This window comes from Musa acuminata, unplaced genomic scaffold (assembly GCF_036884655.1).
Source record: "Musa acuminata AAA Group cultivar baxijiao unplaced genomic scaffold, Cavendish_Baxijiao_AAA HiC_scaffold_1123, whole genome shotgun sequence".
In the NCBI taxonomy this organism is placed as follows: Eukaryota; Viridiplantae; Streptophyta; class Magnoliopsida; order Zingiberales; family Musaceae; genus Musa; species Musa acuminata.
Window position 1 is genome coordinate 129803 of NW_027021336.1, and position 22261 is coordinate 152063.

Consider the following 22261-nt stretch of genomic DNA (forward strand, 5'->3'; position numbering starts at 1 on the left):
CAAACCATTTATCATCCATTTAATAATATAACATAGATGTGAAAGTGAAGAGGAGTTGAAGTGACCTTTTTCCTTTCTCGGAGAGTGACATTATTAATGCCCTCAAGTTGAATCTCAACTTCATCATTACATTAGCTTAATATTTATTGGATTCATTTAAAGTAAAATATAATAATAATAATAATAATAATAATTTAAGTTTGTTATTTTATGGTGATTGGATAATTAAGATATGAGGCAAGGTACATTGGACGGAGAGGATGCCATGTTCGTTCTGCGATCAACGGTCAGATTTGGTCTTATCTCCAGATGGCCATTTAGCTGGCATCCCGGGAACGGAACGTGGAACGGCACTTGACGTGGCACCGTCACTCCCGTTCTGGACCCTCTCCGCGTTCAATCCGCGTTGAGGGTAGAACGGGTATTTTATCCATCAAATGCCCAGATAAAGTGCGACCGTAAGAATATTGTGGGAAGAAAGAGGAGCGCCAAATTACGATATAATCTCTGTTGTGCTCTCGTCCTTAATGACTATTTTACCCTTGTTTGGGATGTGGCCATCACGAAGAGCTCCCTGCGATATAAACGACCTATTCTACCACTTCACTGGTTACCCGCCAAACCTATCTCTCAATTTGGGGGTTCGTGTGGGCCTCGAAGTCCGGTCATCCTTAAGATGGGACCGGGTAGTTTTCGTGGGTAGGAACCGTGTCGTGCAATATCACGAGTGGATAAGGCTTGGGCTGCTTTGGAGTTATAATCGTCATTTCGCATATTTCGCAACACGAAGAGGGTGAGGTCGGCGAAGTAACGCTCCCTTTTCCTCTTCCCATTCCTTCACGGATCTCTCTTTCTCTCCTCTCTTCCTTCTCGTCTTTGTGAGGTCGATTGCGGAGGAGGCATGGCGGAGCAGCTTACGGACGACCAGATCGCCGAGTTCAAGAAAGCCTTTAGCTTGTTCGACAAGGACGGCGATGGTCTGATCCTCTCGATCCCATTCTGTTGTCATCCTTTGTTACCGCTAGATCTGTGCAGCTGTTGTGCTTTGATGGTCTTCCTTTACTTGGTTTCCACATTTCTTCGATCGGATCTGGTGTTTGATCCCACGATCACGGGTTACGTTTATACCAAGAAACGGCTCGAGTTTGGGGTTTTCTTGATGGTTGATAAAATGGATAAAGGCTTGTACGGTTATTTCACTTTCTCATAAATTTTAGACAGATATCAAGACAATAGTGTCCCATTTAACCCTCTCGATCTATTATCCTTTTAGATAGATGATCGCCACAAGCATTTGATATGTTATTACGTGAATCCATGATTGATTTTTCTAGATCTCTGCTTCAAAGATATTTATAGATCACCCAAGCCATTCATTTATTTTAAGAAGAGGATTTAGTGACAGAGTTAAGACTGCAACAACAAAAAAAGGTGGTTGTTTGTTTTTTTCTTTATTTACATGCTAAAATAGTCAATTGATGTATTCAAAAAGTTATGCAGAAGGCCTGATTTCGGAGAAGAAATTTCCATATGATTACGAATTTGAGTAGATAAGTGAATGTACCATCATATATTTGATTTGATGCGATTGTAATTTTTTAAATTTCTGTAATTTTCTTTTTATTCTTATACTTGAGCATATAAAAATGGGCTATAACATTGTAATGTATGAATAAAAAAAGGATCCATGAATCAAGTTTTTTTCCTTTCCCACCTTGTGAGGCATGCGGAGGTGCAAGACTTCTATCCTAGGAGTGTTATCTTTGAGCCAATTGGATAGTTATATATTTGCTTATTATTTTTAGTTATTATCTTTCACTTTTCTCTTTCTATTCCTCCACTATGAAAGTAATTTGTTGTTGCTCGTCCTACATGCCAACCAATATTGAACACTTCAAAATTAAATATACCATCACATAAGTCTCAGAGATATAACCGCAGTGCCTCACCACAATGCTAAAAACTTTGCAAATATCTAGTATTGGTAACAAACCTCATAGCAAACTTTTTACCTTCATCCTCTTGTGATGATCTAAGCATGTCCTACAAATAAATCAATTTGTTCCAAAGAGAAACAGAAGAATAGAAATAGCAGGTGCCACCAATTCCACCAAGTAAACCTTTTTCATATAAAAATATGACCAAAAGTATCAAATTTATGAGGAAAAAAAAAGCTCACTGAGGGAAAGAACAAGGGTGATCTAGAAGTTGTCCGCTTGCGGAGGGAGGGTAGCCATCAGAGTTAGAGCTTATCGGGAGAATCACATCAATCGGATCGATAAGCAGCAAAAACACATAGTCCTAGATTAATCATGAGGACCAGATTGATGGCGGAAAAGAATCTTGCACTGCATCTTCTTTAGGGTTTTCGAACTAGAAAAGTGCGAGAAGGGAATTGGGGGCTAACCGTGAAGTTCTGAACAAGATATGGTCGATTGTAATGCATTAAATAAATTTGTGGGACGAGTGAAGCTCCGTCTGGGTGGGACGATGAAGCTCCCAATTCCCTACTCTCTCACAAATTTGTGGGACGAGTGAAGCTCCGTCTGGGTGGGACGAGTGAAGCTCCGTCTGGGTGGGACGATGAAGCTCCCAATTCTCTAAGGAAAGAAGAGAGTTCCCTACTCTCTCACAAATTTATTTAATGCATTACAATCGACCATATCTTGTTCAGAACTTCACGGTTAGCCCCCAATTCCCTTCTCGCACTTTTCTAGTTCGAAAACCCTAAAGAAGATGCAGTGCAAGATTCTTTTCCGCCATCAATCTGGTCCTCATGATTAATCTAGGACTATGTGTTTTTGCTGCTTATCGATTCGATTGATGTGATTCTCCCGATAAGCTCTAACTCTGATGGCTGCCCTCCCTCCGCAAGCGGACAACTTCTAGATCACCCTTGTTCTTTCCCTCAGTGAGCTTTTTTTTTCCTCATAAATTTGATACTTTTGGTCATATTTTTATATGAAAAAGGTTTACTTGGTGGAATTGGTGGCACCTGCTATTTCTATTCTTCTGTTTCTCTTTGGAACAAATTGATTTATTTGTAGGACATGCTTAGATCATCACAAGAGGATGAAGGTAAAAAGTTTGCTATGAGGTTTGTTACCAATACTAGATATTTGCAAAGTTTTTAGCATTGTGGTGAGGCACTGCGGTTATATCTCTGAGACTTATGTGATGGTATATTTAATTTTGAAGTGTTCAATATTGGTTGGCATGTAGGACGAGCAACAACAAATTACTTTCATAGTGGAGGAATAGAAAGAGAAAAGTGAAAGATAATAACTAAAAATAATAAGCAAATGTATAACTATCCAATTGGCTCAAAGATAACACTCCTAGGATAGAAGTCTTGCACCTCCGCATGCCTCACAAGGTGGGAAAGGAAAAAAACTTGATTCATGGATCCTTTTTTTATTCATACATTACAATGTTATAGCCCATTTTTATATGCTCAAGTATAAGAATAAAAAGAAAATTACAGAAATTTAAAAAATTACAATCGCATCAAATCAAATATATGATATCTTGTTCTTCATTTCTGATTTGATTTGAGAAATAGTCTTCCTCTCTTCATGATATTTTTGATTGATAATCTTTCATCTTTATAGAGATGAATCTTTAAGATATTCAATCAAGATTTGTAATTTTCAATAATATGATTTCTTTTTTGTTGTATTTTTTCTTTCTTTTTCTCCTCGTTGAGTAGATATTTTCATGTTATTACATATGTAAAATATCTCTAAACAAATTAAATTTATTTTATTAATAAATTAATTTAATTGCTCATGCATCATATTGTTTTACTGTTTCTTTTTCATTTCTGCTATTGAGCGAGCATGCACATGTGGAGATTTTGGAATCGAATGAATTGTTCCTTTAAAGTCAGAGACGATTGAATTTGATTGGCCTAGATGCATGCATAGCAATTCATGTGCAGAGTATAGTTTCATCAAAACTAAAATTTTAATTTCATTCTTCCTCAAATTAGTGACTATATTATGGATATATTAGATGACATTTTGGTCTCTTTGGTGTTTATGTAGCATTTACATGATGCCTTTTGTGGAAGTTGTATGATATACTGCCATGGTTGTTTTGACCAAATACAAAGTTTAATATGCTAATGAGTTAGTTTTAGTTCCAGAGCATGCTTCTGATGATTCTTGGTGTGATGATGGGCTTCTGAATGAAATCTCAGATGCTGACTTAAACAGAGAACAGAAGAGGCGTTATGATCAATTTTATACAGTATCCTTGCAATCTATAAATGATATGCATATCCTTTGTCCAAAACTCTTCATAGTAAAACTTTTAGGGCTTTAAACTTGAGGATGTATCATATGGAACCCTTGACAAAAGTTTATATGGGTTATCGAGATGGTATATCTGCAGGAAAGGAAGCTTCTGCCCAAGAGGGCTTCAACATTGGGTTTAAGCAATCTGCAAGCAGTGGTTACAAATGGGGAATTGTTAGAGGCATCACAAGGTGAAAAGTGATAGTATTTACTGATCTCTTTCTGCAGAAGAATTTTGGTATCTTATTTTTCCTACATTATTTCGTAGTGCATTTGTAAACCTCCCAGATCAATTCAAAGAAAAGTTAGTTAAGAAGCTTGAAGACAGATGCACGTTTCAAAGTCTTTACAAGCCCGTTCAAGAGATTTCCACGGACGATGCTCTGAGAATGTATCACTTTCAACTACAACAAGAAAATAAACAATCTCATCAAAGATCAAAAGCGACAGTATCATCGGCAATCGAAGATTTTGACTGCAATAAGTTAGACTTCTTTTTCAAGGAGCTTATGTTACTTGTAAGTGAGTCTTCTGAAATCAAAGCAAGTGTTGATGTTGTAAAAGGAGAGGAAGAAGAATGACCTTGATGTTGAAGTACTTGGAGGGATCGTTCAAATTCACTTACGTCTGAATTTTCTGGACAGATTGTAATTTTTTGATGGCCTCAGATTGCAATGAAAAGAACTGAACCATTGCTCCATTGCAGCATAATATATTTTGAGATTTTGCTTCAGAAAAATAGGTTCCAAATTTCAGAGTATTGACTATTCTTCCACTGGAACTGTGCCGTCATTTTTGGGAACGTTGAAAGCACTCATGGTTTGATAATAATCTCCTTCCGAAATGCAATACTTTTTCATTGTGTTTGATGTTGAGCATGGCCTTTCTTTTTCCTCCTAGTTTTGCACACTGTAAATATAAGCATAAGATGCTTCTCCAACAATAACGATAGAATCTGATGAGAGGTTAATCAAGTAGCACTATATTGAAATGAATGAGATACTATTTTCAAACTAATACAAACAACTCTTACACTTTTTTCTTTCCTTTTTTCTGAATAAATTTCTACTTTCAGAATGCATTTACTTCAGCTTTAAATTAACATCGTATTTCATTAATTAGATTTTTTTTTACACTAAGTTAAAGTCATATGGTTGAGTTTTTCTGATCTTTCTTATGTATTTAGCAAGTCAATTCAATAGCCATAAATTTTTGATTTGCCAAATAAATCAGCAATTACCAACTTAACTCTCTTTGACCTTTAATTAATTGTAATCTTAGATGTCTAAGCATATTACAACTATGTCATGCTCCACAATATAGTATTTGTATAAATTATAAATTATAAAATACAAGTCTCATTAAATGTATTCATGTGTATAATTCTAGATTAATTATATATTATTTTTATAATTAATTATTATTTTTGAATGTGTCGGAGAATATTAAATCATATTGTCTTAGCATCTAGTAAAATCGGAGTCAGAATATCCAATGATCTTCAAATGGTCTGATCTCCCATATGATCTTTTGTTCTCTTTAAATATCTCATGACTCTTTTAGCTACATTCCAATGATTCATTCCATGATTGCTTAAGTATCTATCTAACATTCCAACAATGTACATTATATCTTGACGCGTACAAACCTGTGCATACATTAGACTCTCTAAAGCTAATGCATAGGAAATCTTCTGCATTTCTTAAGTTTCCAGATTTTTTTTAAGGCACTGATTGAGACTGAACTTGTCTCCCTTTGTGATAGGGGTGTCTCCTGGTTTACAATCCTATATGCTAAACCTTTTGAGTACTTTATCGATATAGTTCCTTTGTAATAATCCTAGAATACCTCGCGATCTATCTCGGTGTATTTGGATTCCTAATACAAAAGGGGCATCACCAAGATCTTTCATCTCAAAATTTCTAGATAAAAATCTCTTGGTTTCGTGCAATATGTCTATATCATTAGTGGCAAGCAGAATGTCATCCATATAAAATATTAGTAAAATAAATTTGCTCCCACTGAATTTATGATACATGCAATCATCAACAACATTCATCTTAAAACCAAATGAGATAATTACTTGATGAAATTTGTGATACTACTAAAAGGATGTTTGTTTTGTTAGGATCGAAATCGGCACTAAGAGGGGGGGAGTGTGAATTAGTGCTTACGATAAAAATTACATCGATTCGAAAATTTCGTTCGATAAAATCATATTGGAAATATGTTTAACTCGAAAACGTTCATAAAAATGTAATGAGCAAGTAAAGCAGTTTGCAATAAAGGTAAACAACAAAATATAAATACAAACTAAGTTTTATAGTGGTTCGATCATCGTGACCTGCATCCACTCCTGATTCCTCTTCACTCAAGGCCATCGGCTTTCACTATCGATCTTCTTTCAACGGAGGAAGATCAACTATCCTTTTACACCCATTTTCTCCTTTTCACCGGTTTAGGAGATAACCTTTACAACCTCACCTCTCTCTTAAACTTCATATATAATACTGAGAGCTTGAGACGAGTTTTTATAATATTACTATAGCATTTTTCTTTTCTTTAACTCACAATTGATGTGTTTACTGAGTAAGGATGAGTAGGGCTTTTTTAGGCCCCAAATGAATTCAAATTTAGGGACCAAATGATCTCATCTTGGGTTTTCGGGGTACTGGCAATACCACCGCCTGCTAGTTTGAGACTAGGTGGTACCATCGCCTAACACAGTCTGGGAGATTGTATCTGAGCAATATTATCACCTAAACTGGCAGTGTCACAGCTTGGGCCAACTATAGGTCACTAATTGGGCCTTCCACTTGGCCCAAAATAACCCCAATTCAGGCCGAGTTAACCCATAATTGAGTTGGTCTAATTACATTCTAAACAATCCAATTAGAACTAAAACTACTTCGATCTAGACAAATTATTATAAGTAAGAATTCTAAGTTATCCAACATGTCATTGGTTCATCCGATGCTTCACCCGAACCTTCGGCATATCGTCTTCTCTTATGATGTATTGCCCAATCGACATGTTGATATCCGCAACACCCGATCTCCTTAGTGCAATGTCTGATCCTTTTGGCCCGATGCTCGAACTCATGGCACGAAGCCTTCTGCTGATATGTCGACCATTCCTCCGGTCCGACATCCAATCTTCTGACATGTTCCATTTTAGCCCAACTTTTGATTCCACTGCTTTAATCAATTTATCTTTCCTGATTGAATATAGTCCTACGTCACTTAAATGTACATTAGATCGTAAACTCATTAATTGATTTCATCGTCAAAATCCAAGATTCAATATGTTTTATCTCATAGATAGATTTTATCAATTTACATATTATTTTCTTTAGGTTGTTTTGATACAAAGTATTCTAGTTGTACCATATAAATTATTTCATCAATATTTCCATTGAGAATTGTTATTTTGACATCCATCTAAAAGAGCTCCAAATCAAAATGTGTGGCTAAAGCCATAATTATTCTAAAAGAGTCATTCGTTAAAACCGGAGAGGTTTATTTAAAGTCAATCCCTTCTTTTTGAGTATAGCCCTTTGCCACAAGACGTGCATTATATCTCTCCACATTACCATTAGAATCCCTTTTGGTTTTAAAAATTCATTTACAACCAATAGGTTTCACTCCTTCTAGTAATGGGACAAGTTCTCAAACTTTATTGTCTTGTATGGACTTATACTCTTGATTCATTGCTTTAATCCACTTATCAGAATTGGAATCCTCTATGGCTTGACAGAAGTTGATTGGATCATCTTCCATCATATCACTACTTTTTTCATGTTCCCAGAGAAATACCATATAATCATATGAAATGACACTCCTCCTTACCCTAATGGATCATCACAAAGGTGCTAGCTCTTGTGGCATATGTTCTTATGGATGTTGAGTTTGATCCTCATGAATAATTTTCTTATACTATATGAGAGTTGAAATAACTATATCCTTTTGAGGTATTGAATTTACCACATCAGTGGCAACTATATAAATTGGATTAAATTGAACCAATTCTTCCTCAAACGTAAAGTCTTTAACCTTATTTCTCCCCCCAAACTCAATATCCTTGTAGCAATACTCGTCTCAAAAATATTTATTGATTTGGGATTATAAAATTTGTACCCCTTAGATCGTTCAGAATAACCAATAAAATAATTGCTTATTGTTTGGGGTTCCAATTTCTTTTCGTTAGGCCTGTAAAGCCTTGTCTTAGATAGACAACCTATGAAAGTGTCTTAGACTAGGCTTTCTTCCGGTCCAAAGCTCATAAGGTGTTTTTGTAGTTGCTTTAATTGGTACTCTATAAGAATGTAAGCTATAGTTTTTATTGCTTCTCTTCAGGGTGACTCTGGCAAAGTAGATTAAAAAATCATATTTCTTACTATGTCTTTAAGTATGCAGTTTCGTCTTTCAACTACACCATTCATGTTAGGTGACCTTGGCATTTTATACAGAGGGATAATTCCACACTCCTCTAAGTATAGAGCAAATGGTCCTCGACGTTATTCACTTGAGCCGTCATTTCTGTTGTAATATTCCCCTCCACGGTTAGATCTAATGCTTTTTATCCTTTTGCCGAGTTGATTTTCAACTTTAGGTTTAAATGATTTGAACACATCCAAAGACTTAAATTTTTCATGTATTAGATATAAGTATTCATATCTAGAGTAATCATCTATGAATGATATAAAGTATTATTGGTCATTCCACGAAGGTGTAGGAGATGGTCCACAAATATCTGTATGTATCAATTCTAAGACATTTGTAGCTCTATATGCACTTAATCTCTGAGGTTTGATTTATTTACCTTTAATGCATTCAACACAAACATCTAAACCTAATAAGTCACTGGGATCAAGAATCCAACATAAGTTTTTCAACTCTATTTCTAGATATCTGACACAAACGTTCATGCTATAATACACCCGAATTTTTAATTTTACGTTTAGCACCTCGCAATTCCACATTTAGGGGTTCATGATAAGACACTATAGTATCCAGCAAATATAGATTGTCATAAGCCATAAGTGAACCAGTTACAATCACATTTGAATTTAAAAACAAAGTAAACTGATTATTTCCAAATGAACAAGAATAACTAGATTTGTTCAAATAAGAAATAAAAATTAAATTCCGTCTAAATGATGGTAAAACAAAAGTGTCTTTCAAATCCAAATAGTATTCAATATACAATAACAATCTAAATGTACCTATAGCTTTTGCATCTATCGATTTTTCGTCTCCCATATAAATGCGTCTCTCAACATCATTGGGCCTTCGGTAGCTCAAGCAACCCTACATTGAAACACTGATGTTAGTAGTTGTATCGAAGTCCAATCACAAACTGTTTCTAGGTACTGAAGTTAAATTGACTTCAGAATAAACCTTAATTTGAATTAACAAATTAAGGTTAAGCCAATTTGATTAATATGATTCAAATTCAATTAGTGATTATAAAGTTGTTTAATATTAGATTGAGTAATTTGATGCATGAAGTTACTAAAGTGACCTCTCATGTGTGGCATTTCTCATGAAAATATTAAATGTAGTATGTATTTACATCCATAGAAAATTTATCATTTGACATGTGGCAATTATATACACACCAATAATGGTAAACATGTGGCAATTATAAAGTTGTACATATGAATAATAAATCAATCCAAAGATGGATTTATCATTTGACATGTCTTATTATCAGTGTTGATTATTACAATAAGACTACCACTAGCAATTAATATTGAAGTCCAAAGACAAGATATTAATGTTGCACTTAGTATCTTGAGATGGGTTATATCATTATTTGAATTTACTTAAGTTTATAGTAATATATATAAGCATAATTTGTGGTTGTCTATTGTTCTTTTGTTTAGGTTCTCTTGTAACAATATCTAATAACCTCAATTCAGTACCGGTTCTAAACGAAACCAACTTTAAGGATTGGAAGGAAAACATTCTGATCGTTTTGGGTTGCATAGATATGGACCTTGCACTAAGGGAAGACCAACCCGCTTCTCTTACGGAAAATAGTACTCATGATGAAAGGAGACTATATCAGAAGTGGGACAGGTCTAATCGCATGAGTCTCATGATTATTAAGCACGACATTCCGAAAGCATTTAGGGGTGCGGTATCCGAAGGGATTACAAAGGCCAAAGATTTCCTTGTCAAAATAGAAAAGTATTTTCTTAAAAACGATAAGGTAGAAACAAGCATTCTGCTTCAAAGCCTAATTTCCATCAGGTAAAACAGCAAAGGAAATATAAGAGAGTACATCATGGAGATGTCTAATTTTACTTCAAAGTTTAAAACATTAAAATTTGGCTTATCAGAGGACTTACTTGTCCATTTGGTTTTGAACTCATTTCATATTGTGTGCAAAAAAAGAAAAGTTGTAGCAAGAAAAGACTGAAAGTGCCAACTTGGCCAGCACCTCTAAGGACAAGTGCAACAAAAAAAAATACAAATATGGAAAGAATGAGGCCGATAAAGGTTCAGTACAGAAGAAACAAAATAAGGATGATACTTATTTCTTCTACAAGAAATCTAGGCATTTGAAGAAGGACTATGCTAAATATCACTTTAGCATGCTAAAAAATGTACGTTCCTTACTTTGGTTTATTCTGAAGTTAATTTAACTTTAGTACCTAAAATCACTTGATGGTTAGACTCCGGTGCAACTACTAATATCAGTGTTTCAATGCAGGGTTGCCTGAGCTATCGAAGGCCCAATGATGCTGAGAGATGCATTTATGTGGGGAATGAAAAATCGATAGATGTGGAAGCTATAAACACATTTAGATTGTTATTGTATACTATATATTATTTGGATTTGAAAAATACTTTTGTTGCACCGTCATTTAGACGAAATTTAATTTTTGTTTTTTATTTGGACAAATCTAGTTATTCTTGTTCATTTGAAAATAATCAGTTTACTTTGTCTTTAAATTCAAATGTCAAATGTGATTGGAACATGTTCACTTATGGCTTACAATCTATATTTGTTTGATACTATAGTATCTTATCATAAATCCTGAAATATTAAATTACGAGTTACTAAATATAAAATTAAAAATTCGTTCAATTATGTTTTTTGCTTTTCTTACCTTTTCCTCTTCACAGTATGCACAACACGTGGTATTAGAGTTCCAATTATGTTTATTTTCATGTTGCAATGCATAAACCTCCTTGTTGTAGTGCGGCTTCAAATTTATTTATTTTTTAATACCTTTGGATTTCATCCAATTAATTAAATTCATATAAATTTAATTAATTGGATAAATCAAACGATGTTAAAAAAAAATAAATTGGAAGATGCACTATGTTGAATCTAAAATTATGATCATAAAATTAATTGATAAATTGTTTGATCTAATTTATGTATTGAGATAAATGTGCAGAATTAACTACGATAGTGGTAAGGCATAAAGTAGATGATGGGCCGAAATCGAAGATTCGAATGATATACCGAGAGTTTGCTGGAAGCTCGCCAAGAGTTCGTCGGAAGTTCGTCGAGAGTTTGTCGTGAGTTCGCTGAGAGTTTGTTGGAGTTCACTAGAAGCTTGCCGAAAAACTCGCTGAGAAGTTCACCGGAGGATCGTCGAGAGAAAACTCGACATACCAGATAGAGATTGGTTGCCTTAATCATAGTTAGTACATTAATTGAGTTAGGATTGGAATGTAATCCCACTAACTCAGTTAAAGGTCAACTGGGCCCTAAACAAGGCTAAATTGGGCTAGTTGAACAGCCCATTCAGCACCTGAAGTCACAGCCAGTTGTGGCACCACTTGGGACTCGGTCTCCTAAGTGCTATGGGTGGTGGGTACCGCCAGAGAGCTCGATCTTCGAGCTCTGTCAGGTAGTGGTACTACCCAGATTGGGCAGTGGTACCACCTAGTGTCAGTTTGTAGGTGATAGTACCGCCCAATAATGGCAATGATACCGCCAGTACCCCAAAATCCGAGGATGTTATACTTTTTTACTCCAATTCTGAAGCCATTGTGGTCTATAAATATCCCACCATTTTTGGCATGAAAGGGCACGAAAGTGTGAACATAATCTTAAATTCTTAGGGTGCTAAAAGTATTGTAAAAGTATAAAGAGTCCTCCTCCTCTCTTTCTAAGTGTTGAGATCATTCAAGAGAAGTGTGAGGCTCGTAAGGGTTATCTCCTAAACCCATGAAAAAAATAAATCATCGTAAAGAGGTTGTTGGTCTTCGCCTATTGAAGGAAGACCATTAGTAGACGCCGGTGACCTCAATGGAGGAGGAATCAGAAGTGGATGTAGGTCACAATGACTGAACCACTTTAAATTCCGATGTCTTTATTTCCCTTTTTCTTTTCATTACTATCATTACTTTCTTAGACAACTGCTAGTTCTTTCATTCTAAAGCCAAGCACTTTCCAAAATTAGTTTTTGATGAATGAAATATTTTATAAACCAATGATTTTCTCCGCTGCACTAATTCACCCCCTCTCTTAGTGTCGCTCTTGATCCGTACTTCTGTAAAAATAATGATTTAGAAAAACCTCGTTCAATAAAGCGCATATCGAAAACATACTTAACTTAAAAACATTCGTAGAATGTAATAATCAATAAAATCAATAAGCAATAAAGGTAAATAGCAAAAGAAAAAAAGCACATCGAATTTATAGTGGTTCGGTTGTTGTGACCTACTATCACGGACTTAGCTAGTTTTGCCTAAGTTGTGTGGTACCCTTATGTGTCCATTCGCAAAGGTCAACTTCTCCGAAACCTCCTATGATCCCTTAGAACCTATGTAAGAGAAAACGAGTTAGAGAAAGCGCCTCACTTGGGATATTCAAGCAATCATTTCAAGAAATACTTCATAAACAATGCAAATTATAAAAATACTTCATAAGCTCTGAACAATCACACAAGAAAGGATCTAAAATGGTCCACTACAAACCAAAATTTCTCATAAGTATCCGCATGACACAACCTTTATTTATAAGCCTAAAATGATCACCAAACCCAACTAAATTAGGGCTGTTAAACCTTCGACTGTCCCTCTACATGCTGTACAAAGCATGAACAAATCAAAAGACGTGGACATACATGAGCATTACAGTAAACACCATGTTTACAGTTTTGTCCGTGACATTCTCCCCTACTTATTCCTTTGACGTCCTTGTCGAAGCCTTTGCCGACACTACAACTTCTTGTCTTTGCTGAGTTTTCAATCTTCTACTCTAGCTGTAATGTGCCTCTTAGCTCCTAGCAGTTCTCTGTTGTTGTTGTTGAGTAGTCGAACTTTTGATCTGTCATGCTGCTTCAACTCGCCAATGATTCTGACTCTAGTGTGGGGTTGGCTGAGTTGTATCAATCCCTGTTAGTTCCTATAGACTCTTTGGATGAAGAAAAAGACTATCCTTACTATGCGCTAGTCTCTCAAATGCCTCATGCTTGAACTTGGTGGATGCTTGTTGGTGCTTTAACGAGCATCACCTTGCAAACTTTTGAAGTTTTTAGGTCCTTCCTCCACAAGATTTACCGATCAACTCTTCTTTCACTTAGTTGTTACTTTCAAGTAGGTTCGTATCACTTTCGCTTTCGATTGGCATTCTGTTGGGAAGTGAAGCGGATAATCTACTCTCAGTAGCACTAATCACCATTGGTGGGGATTTAAAAACTATTGTCTTCCATTTGGTTTTTTCGAAGGGTCTTTAAACATGTGTAAAGCTCCTCTACTGGATAGATAAGAGAATTGGGGTACTTGATTTCACCTATTCTCTTAAGAGTAGAGAAAACAAAGGTTACTTGACTTTGCTTACCTCCTTGAGGGTTGTACTTCATATATCGAGCTAGTTACTAACCTTCCTCTGCTTTTTGCTCACACTTCTAAAGCACTCGAAGTGTTTGCACTCCTTGCGTTGAGTTAGCTACTGTGATTCACCTTCTCAATACCATCGAACTTGTAGAATGCAAGAAGTTTTTATCCCAACTTGGAGTAAGTCTCTAATAGTTTTAGTCACCTCTGGGATTATACCGTATCTCCATCAACCCTGCTGCCCACTCCACTGAGTAGCAAAGGTACAGCACCACATACTACCTACTTCGTTCCTTTGTCGTATATTCTTGCATGACCTGAAGTCATTCACTTTTGACTATCTTGATGAGAAGCTCGTTGACACCGGTCTTACGAAGTTCCTTGGTCTCTACCCTTCAGCCTTGTCTCTGCCTCTGCTCGCTACTACCACTACCGCTGCCACTATCGACGCTCGCCGCTCCTACTCCCGCTACTCGCTGCTACCGCTATCGTTGCCACTATCACCGCTCCCGTTGCCATCGCTCGCCGCTACCGTTGTCGCTGCCACTGCCGCTTCTCGCTACTACCACTACCGCTGCTCTCAGTCAGTAGCCTCAGTCTTCCTCTTACTCACACTCTTCTTACTTCAATAGTATACTGTTAACAATACATTAATCGTATACTACTAACTGTATACTAGTAACAACATTTTTATTTATTAGATTAATTATATATTATTTTGATTTTAATACTATTAATTTTTATTTATTTAAAATTATTATTAGATTTCAGGATAAATAATATATTTTTATTTAAATAATTATATTATATATTTTTATATTTTAGTGTCTCGTTTCGCTCGGGCGAGCGCTTAGTACCTCGGACGTTTTTGGACCTTGGCACTTTTTTGGCACCTAGCGCCTTTTCAATCGTTGCTTATAACAAAATTGCAAACTCTCTTTAATGCATCTCAACTCCCAAAGCTTTGACAACAAGTTGACAACAACTTATAGCTAAACAATGAAAAACAAGACCAAGTTTATATACCATTTATGCCCTCCATTCCAGCTCTGACAATAGGCTGAGCACTTGAGTAGCTGCGGAAGGACCAAAAACTCTATCTACAAAACATAAATAAATGTTACACAATGGCACTTCCCGTGATTCACCATCCAAATTCGAGCAATCAACAATCCAAATCAACATAATTAATCAAATTAAAGCCCCACGCCCGCACAATCCAAACCCTAATTGAGATTCCCCAAGAGGATCCGCCCCGATGAACCTCACGAGAAACATAGAAGAAAAGGTGTAATCCAAATGGAACCGAGAATCTACGCAGAACAAATACAACCCTGAGCAATTAAACGGAAATCGAGACAAGATCCATAGCAAAAGAAACAAGAGCATATCAATGCGTCGCAATAGTAACGGGGTAGGAGAAAGGAGTGGAGGCAAACCTAGGGGCAGGGCCCGACGACGGGATCGATCGCCTGAGGAGCAAAGGTAGGGGTTTTCGACGAGCGGGACAACTGGGTGGGACGAGCGAAGCTCCGTCTCTCGATCTCGTCTTCCTCGCCCGCTCCTATTTCGCTGTTGGTGGCGACGCACGGACGTGAGGGGATCATTAAATCGCAACTACAAAGAGAAAGTTTGGGGTCCGGATTTTCCTAGAAATAAATTTAGGGGCAAAATTACATATATATATATATATATATATATATATATATATATATATATATATCCTCCACCAAAATAAACAAGTCATTGTGGTTAATCTTCTTTAGCTAATTATCATTTCACTAACTGTTATTTAAAAGACATTAATAACGTTTACAATCTCATTTTGGTTATATGAATATTATATTTAAATTATTTTCAACTCAATTAGTTACATTTACTATATTTAGTCATGAGTTTATTATATTCATCCCTTAGGATTCTAGTTGAATATATATATTTATTACAAGATATATTGCTGTCATTGTGGTTAATCTTCATTCACTAATTATCATTGTGGTTGACGGACAATACGTTTTATCTTAATTAGTTAATATTAACTATTTTTAGTCATGGATATATATTTATTTTAATTTGAGATAAATATATTTTTTTCGATAACCATAGTTGAAAGGCATTAATACCCTTTAAAAAATTTGATTTTAACCATAAAAAAATCATAAATTATTTGGCAACACTTTCCCACCTTCGAATACAACTAGACTCTAAAAAGCGGTGCTTAACGCTTTATTGTGAACCCGGACGGTTTTGGATTCTCAATGTCTCAATTCGTGCCCGTTATTCGAACCTTGTTTGGAATGAAGGAATTGTGCAAGAGAACGGCGGCGGCTGCAACCCCACCCGGATCCGACGGCTCCGGAGGCCACTCCCCGAATCCGATATCAACCGCGTCACTAAGCATGAGACGCCCTCGCCATATCACCCCCGGAGGCAGGGAGAGTGAGAGAGAGAGACGGTGGAAATGGCGGATTCTTACTTGGCTCTTCGGTCCCGGCCGTCACTGCTCCTCGTCCTCCTCGTTCTACTCTGCTTCTCTCTGTCCGTGGCGACGGCGTCGGATCCGGACGCGACGGTGACCGTCGGAGGGATCAGCGACGCGGAGGGGGCTCCGGTCGGCGCCGAGATCGAGCAGCTTGCCCGCTTCGCCGTCGACGAAGACAACAAGAAGCATGTCCTTGTTTGATCTCTTCTTCGCCTTTTCGCCTCTGTTGCGATTATTGGATCGTCTTCGAACTCCTTTTCGTTCTGTCGCTGGATTCTCTGCGTCATCTTTAAGGTGATTGTATGAATTCCAAGGTTATATATCTTCTCCCTTTATAGTTTTATTTTTTGAGACATATGGTCTTACATATATCTTTGATGCTTATCTGCTTTTTTGTTATCGTTCGATTTGCTTACTGTATTGAGTAATCGCTAACCCTAGATCATGTAGTTGGTGATCCCGCTGATCTTTCTGTGCTTGGTGCTTAAATCTTGTGTCTTTTGTGGCGAAGAATGCCCTGTTGGAGTTCGCGCGTGTGGTCAAGGCGAGGGAGCAGGTGGTTGTGGGGACTCTTCACCACCTGACCATCGAGGTCATCGACGCCGGGAAGAAGAAGATATACGAGGCCAAGGTGTGGATCAAGCCATGGCTCAACTTCAAGGAGCTGCAGGAGTTCAGGCATGCCGGCGACTCCTAAGGATCCTGGCCTCGAGTGAGGCAATGTCACGCCATGAGACTGCAGTCTACATGCTGTTAGGCTTCTTTTTATTCTATGTATGAGGTAATATGAGGGTCTGAGACGATAAATTATTTGCAAGTAAGCATTTTTTTTCCTGTGTATTTTGAATTCCTCGTTAAGTTTTTGAATGAATGACGGATGCGTTGTGTAGAAATCTATATACCATCAACTTTCTGTTCATTTTGAAGTCTTGACAAGATTAAGGATAGAGTGTTGTAAAAGGAGGCATATTGGAAGAGGGAGAGACAAACAAAGAAATAGGGTTGGAATGGATTGATTTAGTGAGGATAAGACAGAAGAAAAGTGACCAATGCCTTACTGAAAACGAATTACTTGTCAATCTTACTGATGTTATGATGGCAGAGCATGGATCCCTGGGCATATGAATAGGGAAACTAATCCATTGCCATATTACATAAAATGCACTGGACATACTACGGTGTTCTGCTAAGCTTCCAAGTGAGACTTTTGTACTTTGCTTCACATTTCCTCTTGTTTCTCAGAATAATTAATGATGATGTCAATTGTGAGAATGATAACTAGAACTAGATTTTGTACAATGACCCGAACTTGTTACAAAAATGGACCATTTGATGAGATATATTGGAGTTGGGTTCCTGGTTCAGCTGACTAATGAGATTGTTTTTCTTTATCAGAATTTTGTTTTTACGAATCCCTCAGAAGTTCGTTACTGCCTACAGGTTCATCAATTTTTTTGTGAACAATTCCATGGCTTATGTCTCTTTCTGCCTACAGGTTCGTATGCTAGGTATGCTGACAAATGCTTTTTTAGATTTTGAAAACCTTTGCTCAAGTTCTAGCATAGCTATCAGCAATTCATGGAGCTTCTTAAGTTTAAAATTTATCGTCTTGAAATTGTCTTATTGAATATGATATTGATATTCTATCAAATTGTTAAGTTTGCAAGTTGCATTATTTTTGTTATAAAGTCTAGCAGACATTATAGGGCCCAAAGGTATGTGTTCTGATCCAAATTACTTGAACTGAAAAGAGAATTGACAAATTAATCAGAACCTGATTTTTCCATGAGTTGTCATAATATAGAAACTTGAAACTGTTATGGTCATCATAAGAGTAGATATCAATTAGCAAGCACCACTGGAGTATGACTAGAAAATCCATCAAGTATCAAATCTCTGATTCTAGGGATCTCTCTTTCAAAATGCAATATCTCATGATCTTTCAGCTGCTCCTACCTCTCAAAATGTCTCATACATGATTGAAGATTAATGCAAGACCGCTTATGGACTGCCTTTCAGAGTATTTCGATCCTAATCTATCTGTAGATACTTTTAACAAAGGGTTAGGTCAAAGGTTGGCTAGTAGTGAAGATCTAGAAAGCAGAAGGAAATTGTTATAATATTTAAATTAAACTTGTGACTTCTAGGACATATATCCTGATGCTTATCAGTCCTAAGATTAACATCATCTGCTGTTTAGATCTGAGAAACGGTTTTACGAATGAAAATACGTGTAGATTTTTTTGTGACCATCAAAAAGTTTGAGAAAAATAAATTTTCTGTAGTGAAGTAAATTGGCAACATATGTCTGGTCCACTGAAGGGGGGAGGACCAGATAGCAGACTAGTCACAGCATACCAAAGGGAAATGATAACAGAACTAAATTATTTAGAGGTTAAAGAAGGAAGTGAAAGGAGAGTTAATTAGAGGAACTCGAAGCTGCATTCAATTGGTTCAGAATCAGTTGAAGACTTGATTGATTACTATGCATTCTGTAGAGACCCTAAAGATAAGAATTCCATCCTATCTTTTGACCTTTCTCCCAGCTGAAAATTGGAGATTTGCTTACCCAACTCAATTTATATCTTAAAAATCATCTGATGGGTCTCAGAACTTCAAGTGATGATGGTGTACTAGACTCATTTGTCATATTTTGAGGGTTGGAAACATTATCTATAATTAATTTAGTCATGAAGACTTTGTTAGATCACTGTAAGGTCCTGGGGTCAAAACTCTTTTTCACCACTTAACCTTTACAAAAGGAATTGTAAAGGAATGATGTAGTAAGATCTATAAAAGATTATAAAAAAAAACATGCAAGATCTCTCAACGAGAATAAGAGGATTCTGATAGTAGCTTACCATGTCCCTCTCATGAAGTCCTGCAATAGCACTGTCTCTAGGAGTAGAGATATGGTGTTTATCTTGTGTTGTCTCAAACAGATTTTGACCGTCAAGAGGCTGCAGTTTTGCATGTTTCATGCTGTCTTTTTTTTTACATTTGATTGACAACAGTAGAACATTTCTTGGAGTTCCTCCGCTGTCCATGCCCGAGTAGATTGATGACAACAGAAGATGCCAACCAATACATGGGATTGAACACTTGATCTTCTGAACTGCATCCTTATCCTGTAAACAGATGGTGGCGACCTTTGTACTTCTTTTTACTTCACAATTTACTGTTATTTATTGAAGTAGGTCATGTTTATGGTGCTAAATATTTTATGTAGTTCTCCTATTCACAGGTTGTTAAAAGAGTTGGGACTTTCAAGATAATATGAAGCAGATGCGGCAGAATCATTTAGATTCCATCTGATATATATGTGGATGTTTGGTTATATATAATTTACATTATTGAACCTCATGGCTCAAAGTTGTTACAATCAATTAGGCACTAAGAGAGTGGTGAATTAGTGTTTACCGTTTCGATAAAACATGTATTTAAAAGTAATAAGAATAATGACTTAGAGTAAATATAAAGTGAAGTGAGCAGCTAAGTAAAAAAAGTACGCAGTAAGAAAAGAACACATTAGATTTATAGTGGTTCAGTCGTTGTGACATATGTCCACTTTTGATTCTTTCTCTGTCGAGATTATCAGCGTCTACTAATGGTCTTCCTTCAATAGGTTAAGATCAACCATCTTCTTGCAACATTTTTCCCTTTTCATGGGCTTAGAAGACAACTCTTACAAGCCTCACACCTTGAATGATTATAAAGCTAAAGAGAGAGGAGGACTCTTTGTACTTTTATAACACTTTTACACCTCAACACTTAAAAGATTTTTTCACACTTTGTTGCCACTTTTGTTGTTCTTTCATGCAGAAAGGAGTGAGATATTTATATGTCCCAATGGCTTCAAAATTAGAGCAAAAAAGTGTCTTATCCTCGGTTTCCGAGGTACTGATGGTACCACCGCCTACAGACTAACACTGGATAGTACCACCCCCCAATCTGGTGGTACTATCGCCTGACAGACTAACACTGGGTGGTACCACCACCTAGTTTGGCGATACTACCGCTTGACAGAGTCTCGGAAACTAGGCTCTAGCGGTACCATCGCCTAGTTTGGGTGATACCATTGCCCAAACCACTTGGGAGGTTGAGCCTCAAGCGGTTCCACCGCCTAACGTGGCTCCAGGTCATTGTTTGGGCCATCGGTTCGGCCCAAACCAAATGATTATAAAGCTAGAGGAAGGAACCCAAGACTCGGGGAAACGGACGAAGAAGGAAACCAATTCAGGAGAAACCAGATAATTTAACCCTCCTAAAGAAATCCAAGAACCAACGATCTAGCACATACAGAGCACATCAAGAATCAAACCCATAAAGCCTCGATTCAACACAAACCTTTCAAGAATTGCAGAAACGCGTAGTCCTGCAACAAGTTTAGGAAATAAATTCTACGTATTCATATTATTTGATCGTCTGTCTTAGTAAGAGACATTATCAAGAACTTGCCGACCTTGGAAACGATCTCGAATTCGAAGCTGGAAACGTGGAATGGGAGGAGGCGGGCGAGAAGGCCACGGGCGGCGGCCACCTGGACGGCGGGCGGTAAGCGCTCCCGTTCTTGGACGTGGAGGACTCGATATAGGTGGGATGACTCCAGCGGAGAAGAGCCGGCCGCCCATGGGAGGAGGAAAACGAGAAAGAGAAGAGAGAGGAAGAGAGCGCAGAGGGGACGGACTCGGGGTAGCGGGCGAGGAGAAGCCATGGGAATGGCCGGCCGGTCGGAGCATTTTTAAGTGGGTGAGTGGGGAAGGGGTGTGTCACCTGTGTCCCGTCCCAGTCACCACGCACGAAAGAATGCGCTACCAGAAAGGTCCTCATAACTCTCTTTGTTGGACCCACACAAAAACAACCAATCGGAAGTTGCCTTTTGGTATCCCGGGCTCACACTGGATACGGATGTAGGATGAGGCGGTGCTTACATAAGCCAGGAGAAGAGAACAGCGCAGGCCGGCAAGGGTTTTCGGGATTTTTGTATCATCCTCTACATTTAAGTATAATTTAATATCCATAATTCTTATTTATTCTTGTTAACATAAACGTCAGAAAATGAGATTTGATCTATCAAGACTTTATCCAATCTATCCATATACTGATCTATCAAGACTTTATCCAATCTAATCAATACATTTCAAAAATTACACTAATATCCATCATGTTAGCCCAAATTGTTTCCTATATTGGATGAAACCCTAAAATTATAGAATTCACTCATCCACCTGTTCGGAGGGACGGTAAACATATACATTATATTAAAATTTTATAGGAGCAAATATTTCATTACGAAACTTTGAATATGTATAATGGATTTGTCAGAATATTACTGATATCAAGTTTTTTACCCTTAATTGATGGTAGCAAGTTAATTTTTACAATAGAATAATTTGATATTTGAGTATAATTAGATTATTACATTATCATCGATAGGATACGTACAACAAGGATTATAAAAGAGACAACATTGCACATATTAGGATAAAAATTCTTGACGATAATGAATACTAAATGCATGGCATGTAAACACATTCGAAGGAGATGAGGTATTAAAATTCTGACATGCCTTGTGTGACTCGAGGAAGCTCAGGATGTTTGCAATGCTCAACAATAGCCATGAGGAGTCCATCAAGTCCTCAAGAAGACAATGTAAACAATTTCTTGTTGCAATT

At 37.0% G+C, this 22261-nt stretch overlaps 1 protein-coding gene across 8 annotated transcripts; it reads left to right on the forward strand.

Moving 5' to 3' along the window:
* The first annotated feature begins 374 nt into the window (after positions 1-374).
* On the forward strand, positions 375-4998 carry LOC135666723 (calmodulin-like). 8 transcript variants are annotated; one of them, XM_065178351.1, is made up of 4 exons: positions 375-977; positions 4202-4251; positions 4372-4489; positions 4587-4998. In XM_065178351.1, exons 1-4 carry the CDS (start codon positions 902-904, stop codon positions 4877-4879), a joined length of 537 nt encoding a protein of 178 aa, XP_065034423.1. In that variant the 5' UTR covers positions 375-901; the 3' UTR covers positions 4880-4998. The 8 variants fall into 8 exon arrangements, with proteins under 8 accessions (XP_065034423.1, XP_065034420.1, XP_065034424.1 ...); XM_065178348.1 differs by having other exon boundaries at positions 381-977; positions 4142-4251; XM_065178352.1 differs by having other exon boundaries at positions 483-977; positions 4142-4251; positions 4368-4489.
* The last annotated feature ends 17263 nt before the right edge of the window (positions 4999-22261 follow it).

What these genes read in the sequence shown, in the direction of transcription:
- LOC135666723 (XM_065178346.1), top strand. Translation starts at nt 902, where the DNA reads ATGGCGGAGCAGCTTACGGACGACCAGATCGCCGAGTTCAAGAAAGCC. An exon ending in GTTATGATCAATTTTATACA is followed by an intron (nt 4,252 to 4,367) that starts GTATCCTTGCAA and finishes ACAAAAGTTTAT; the next exon opens with ATGGGTTATCGAGATGGTAT. An exon ending in ATTGTTAGAGGCATCACAAG is followed by an intron (nt 4,490 to 4,566) that starts GTGAAAAGTGAT and finishes ATTATTTCGTAG; the next exon opens with TGCATTTGTAAACCTCCCAG.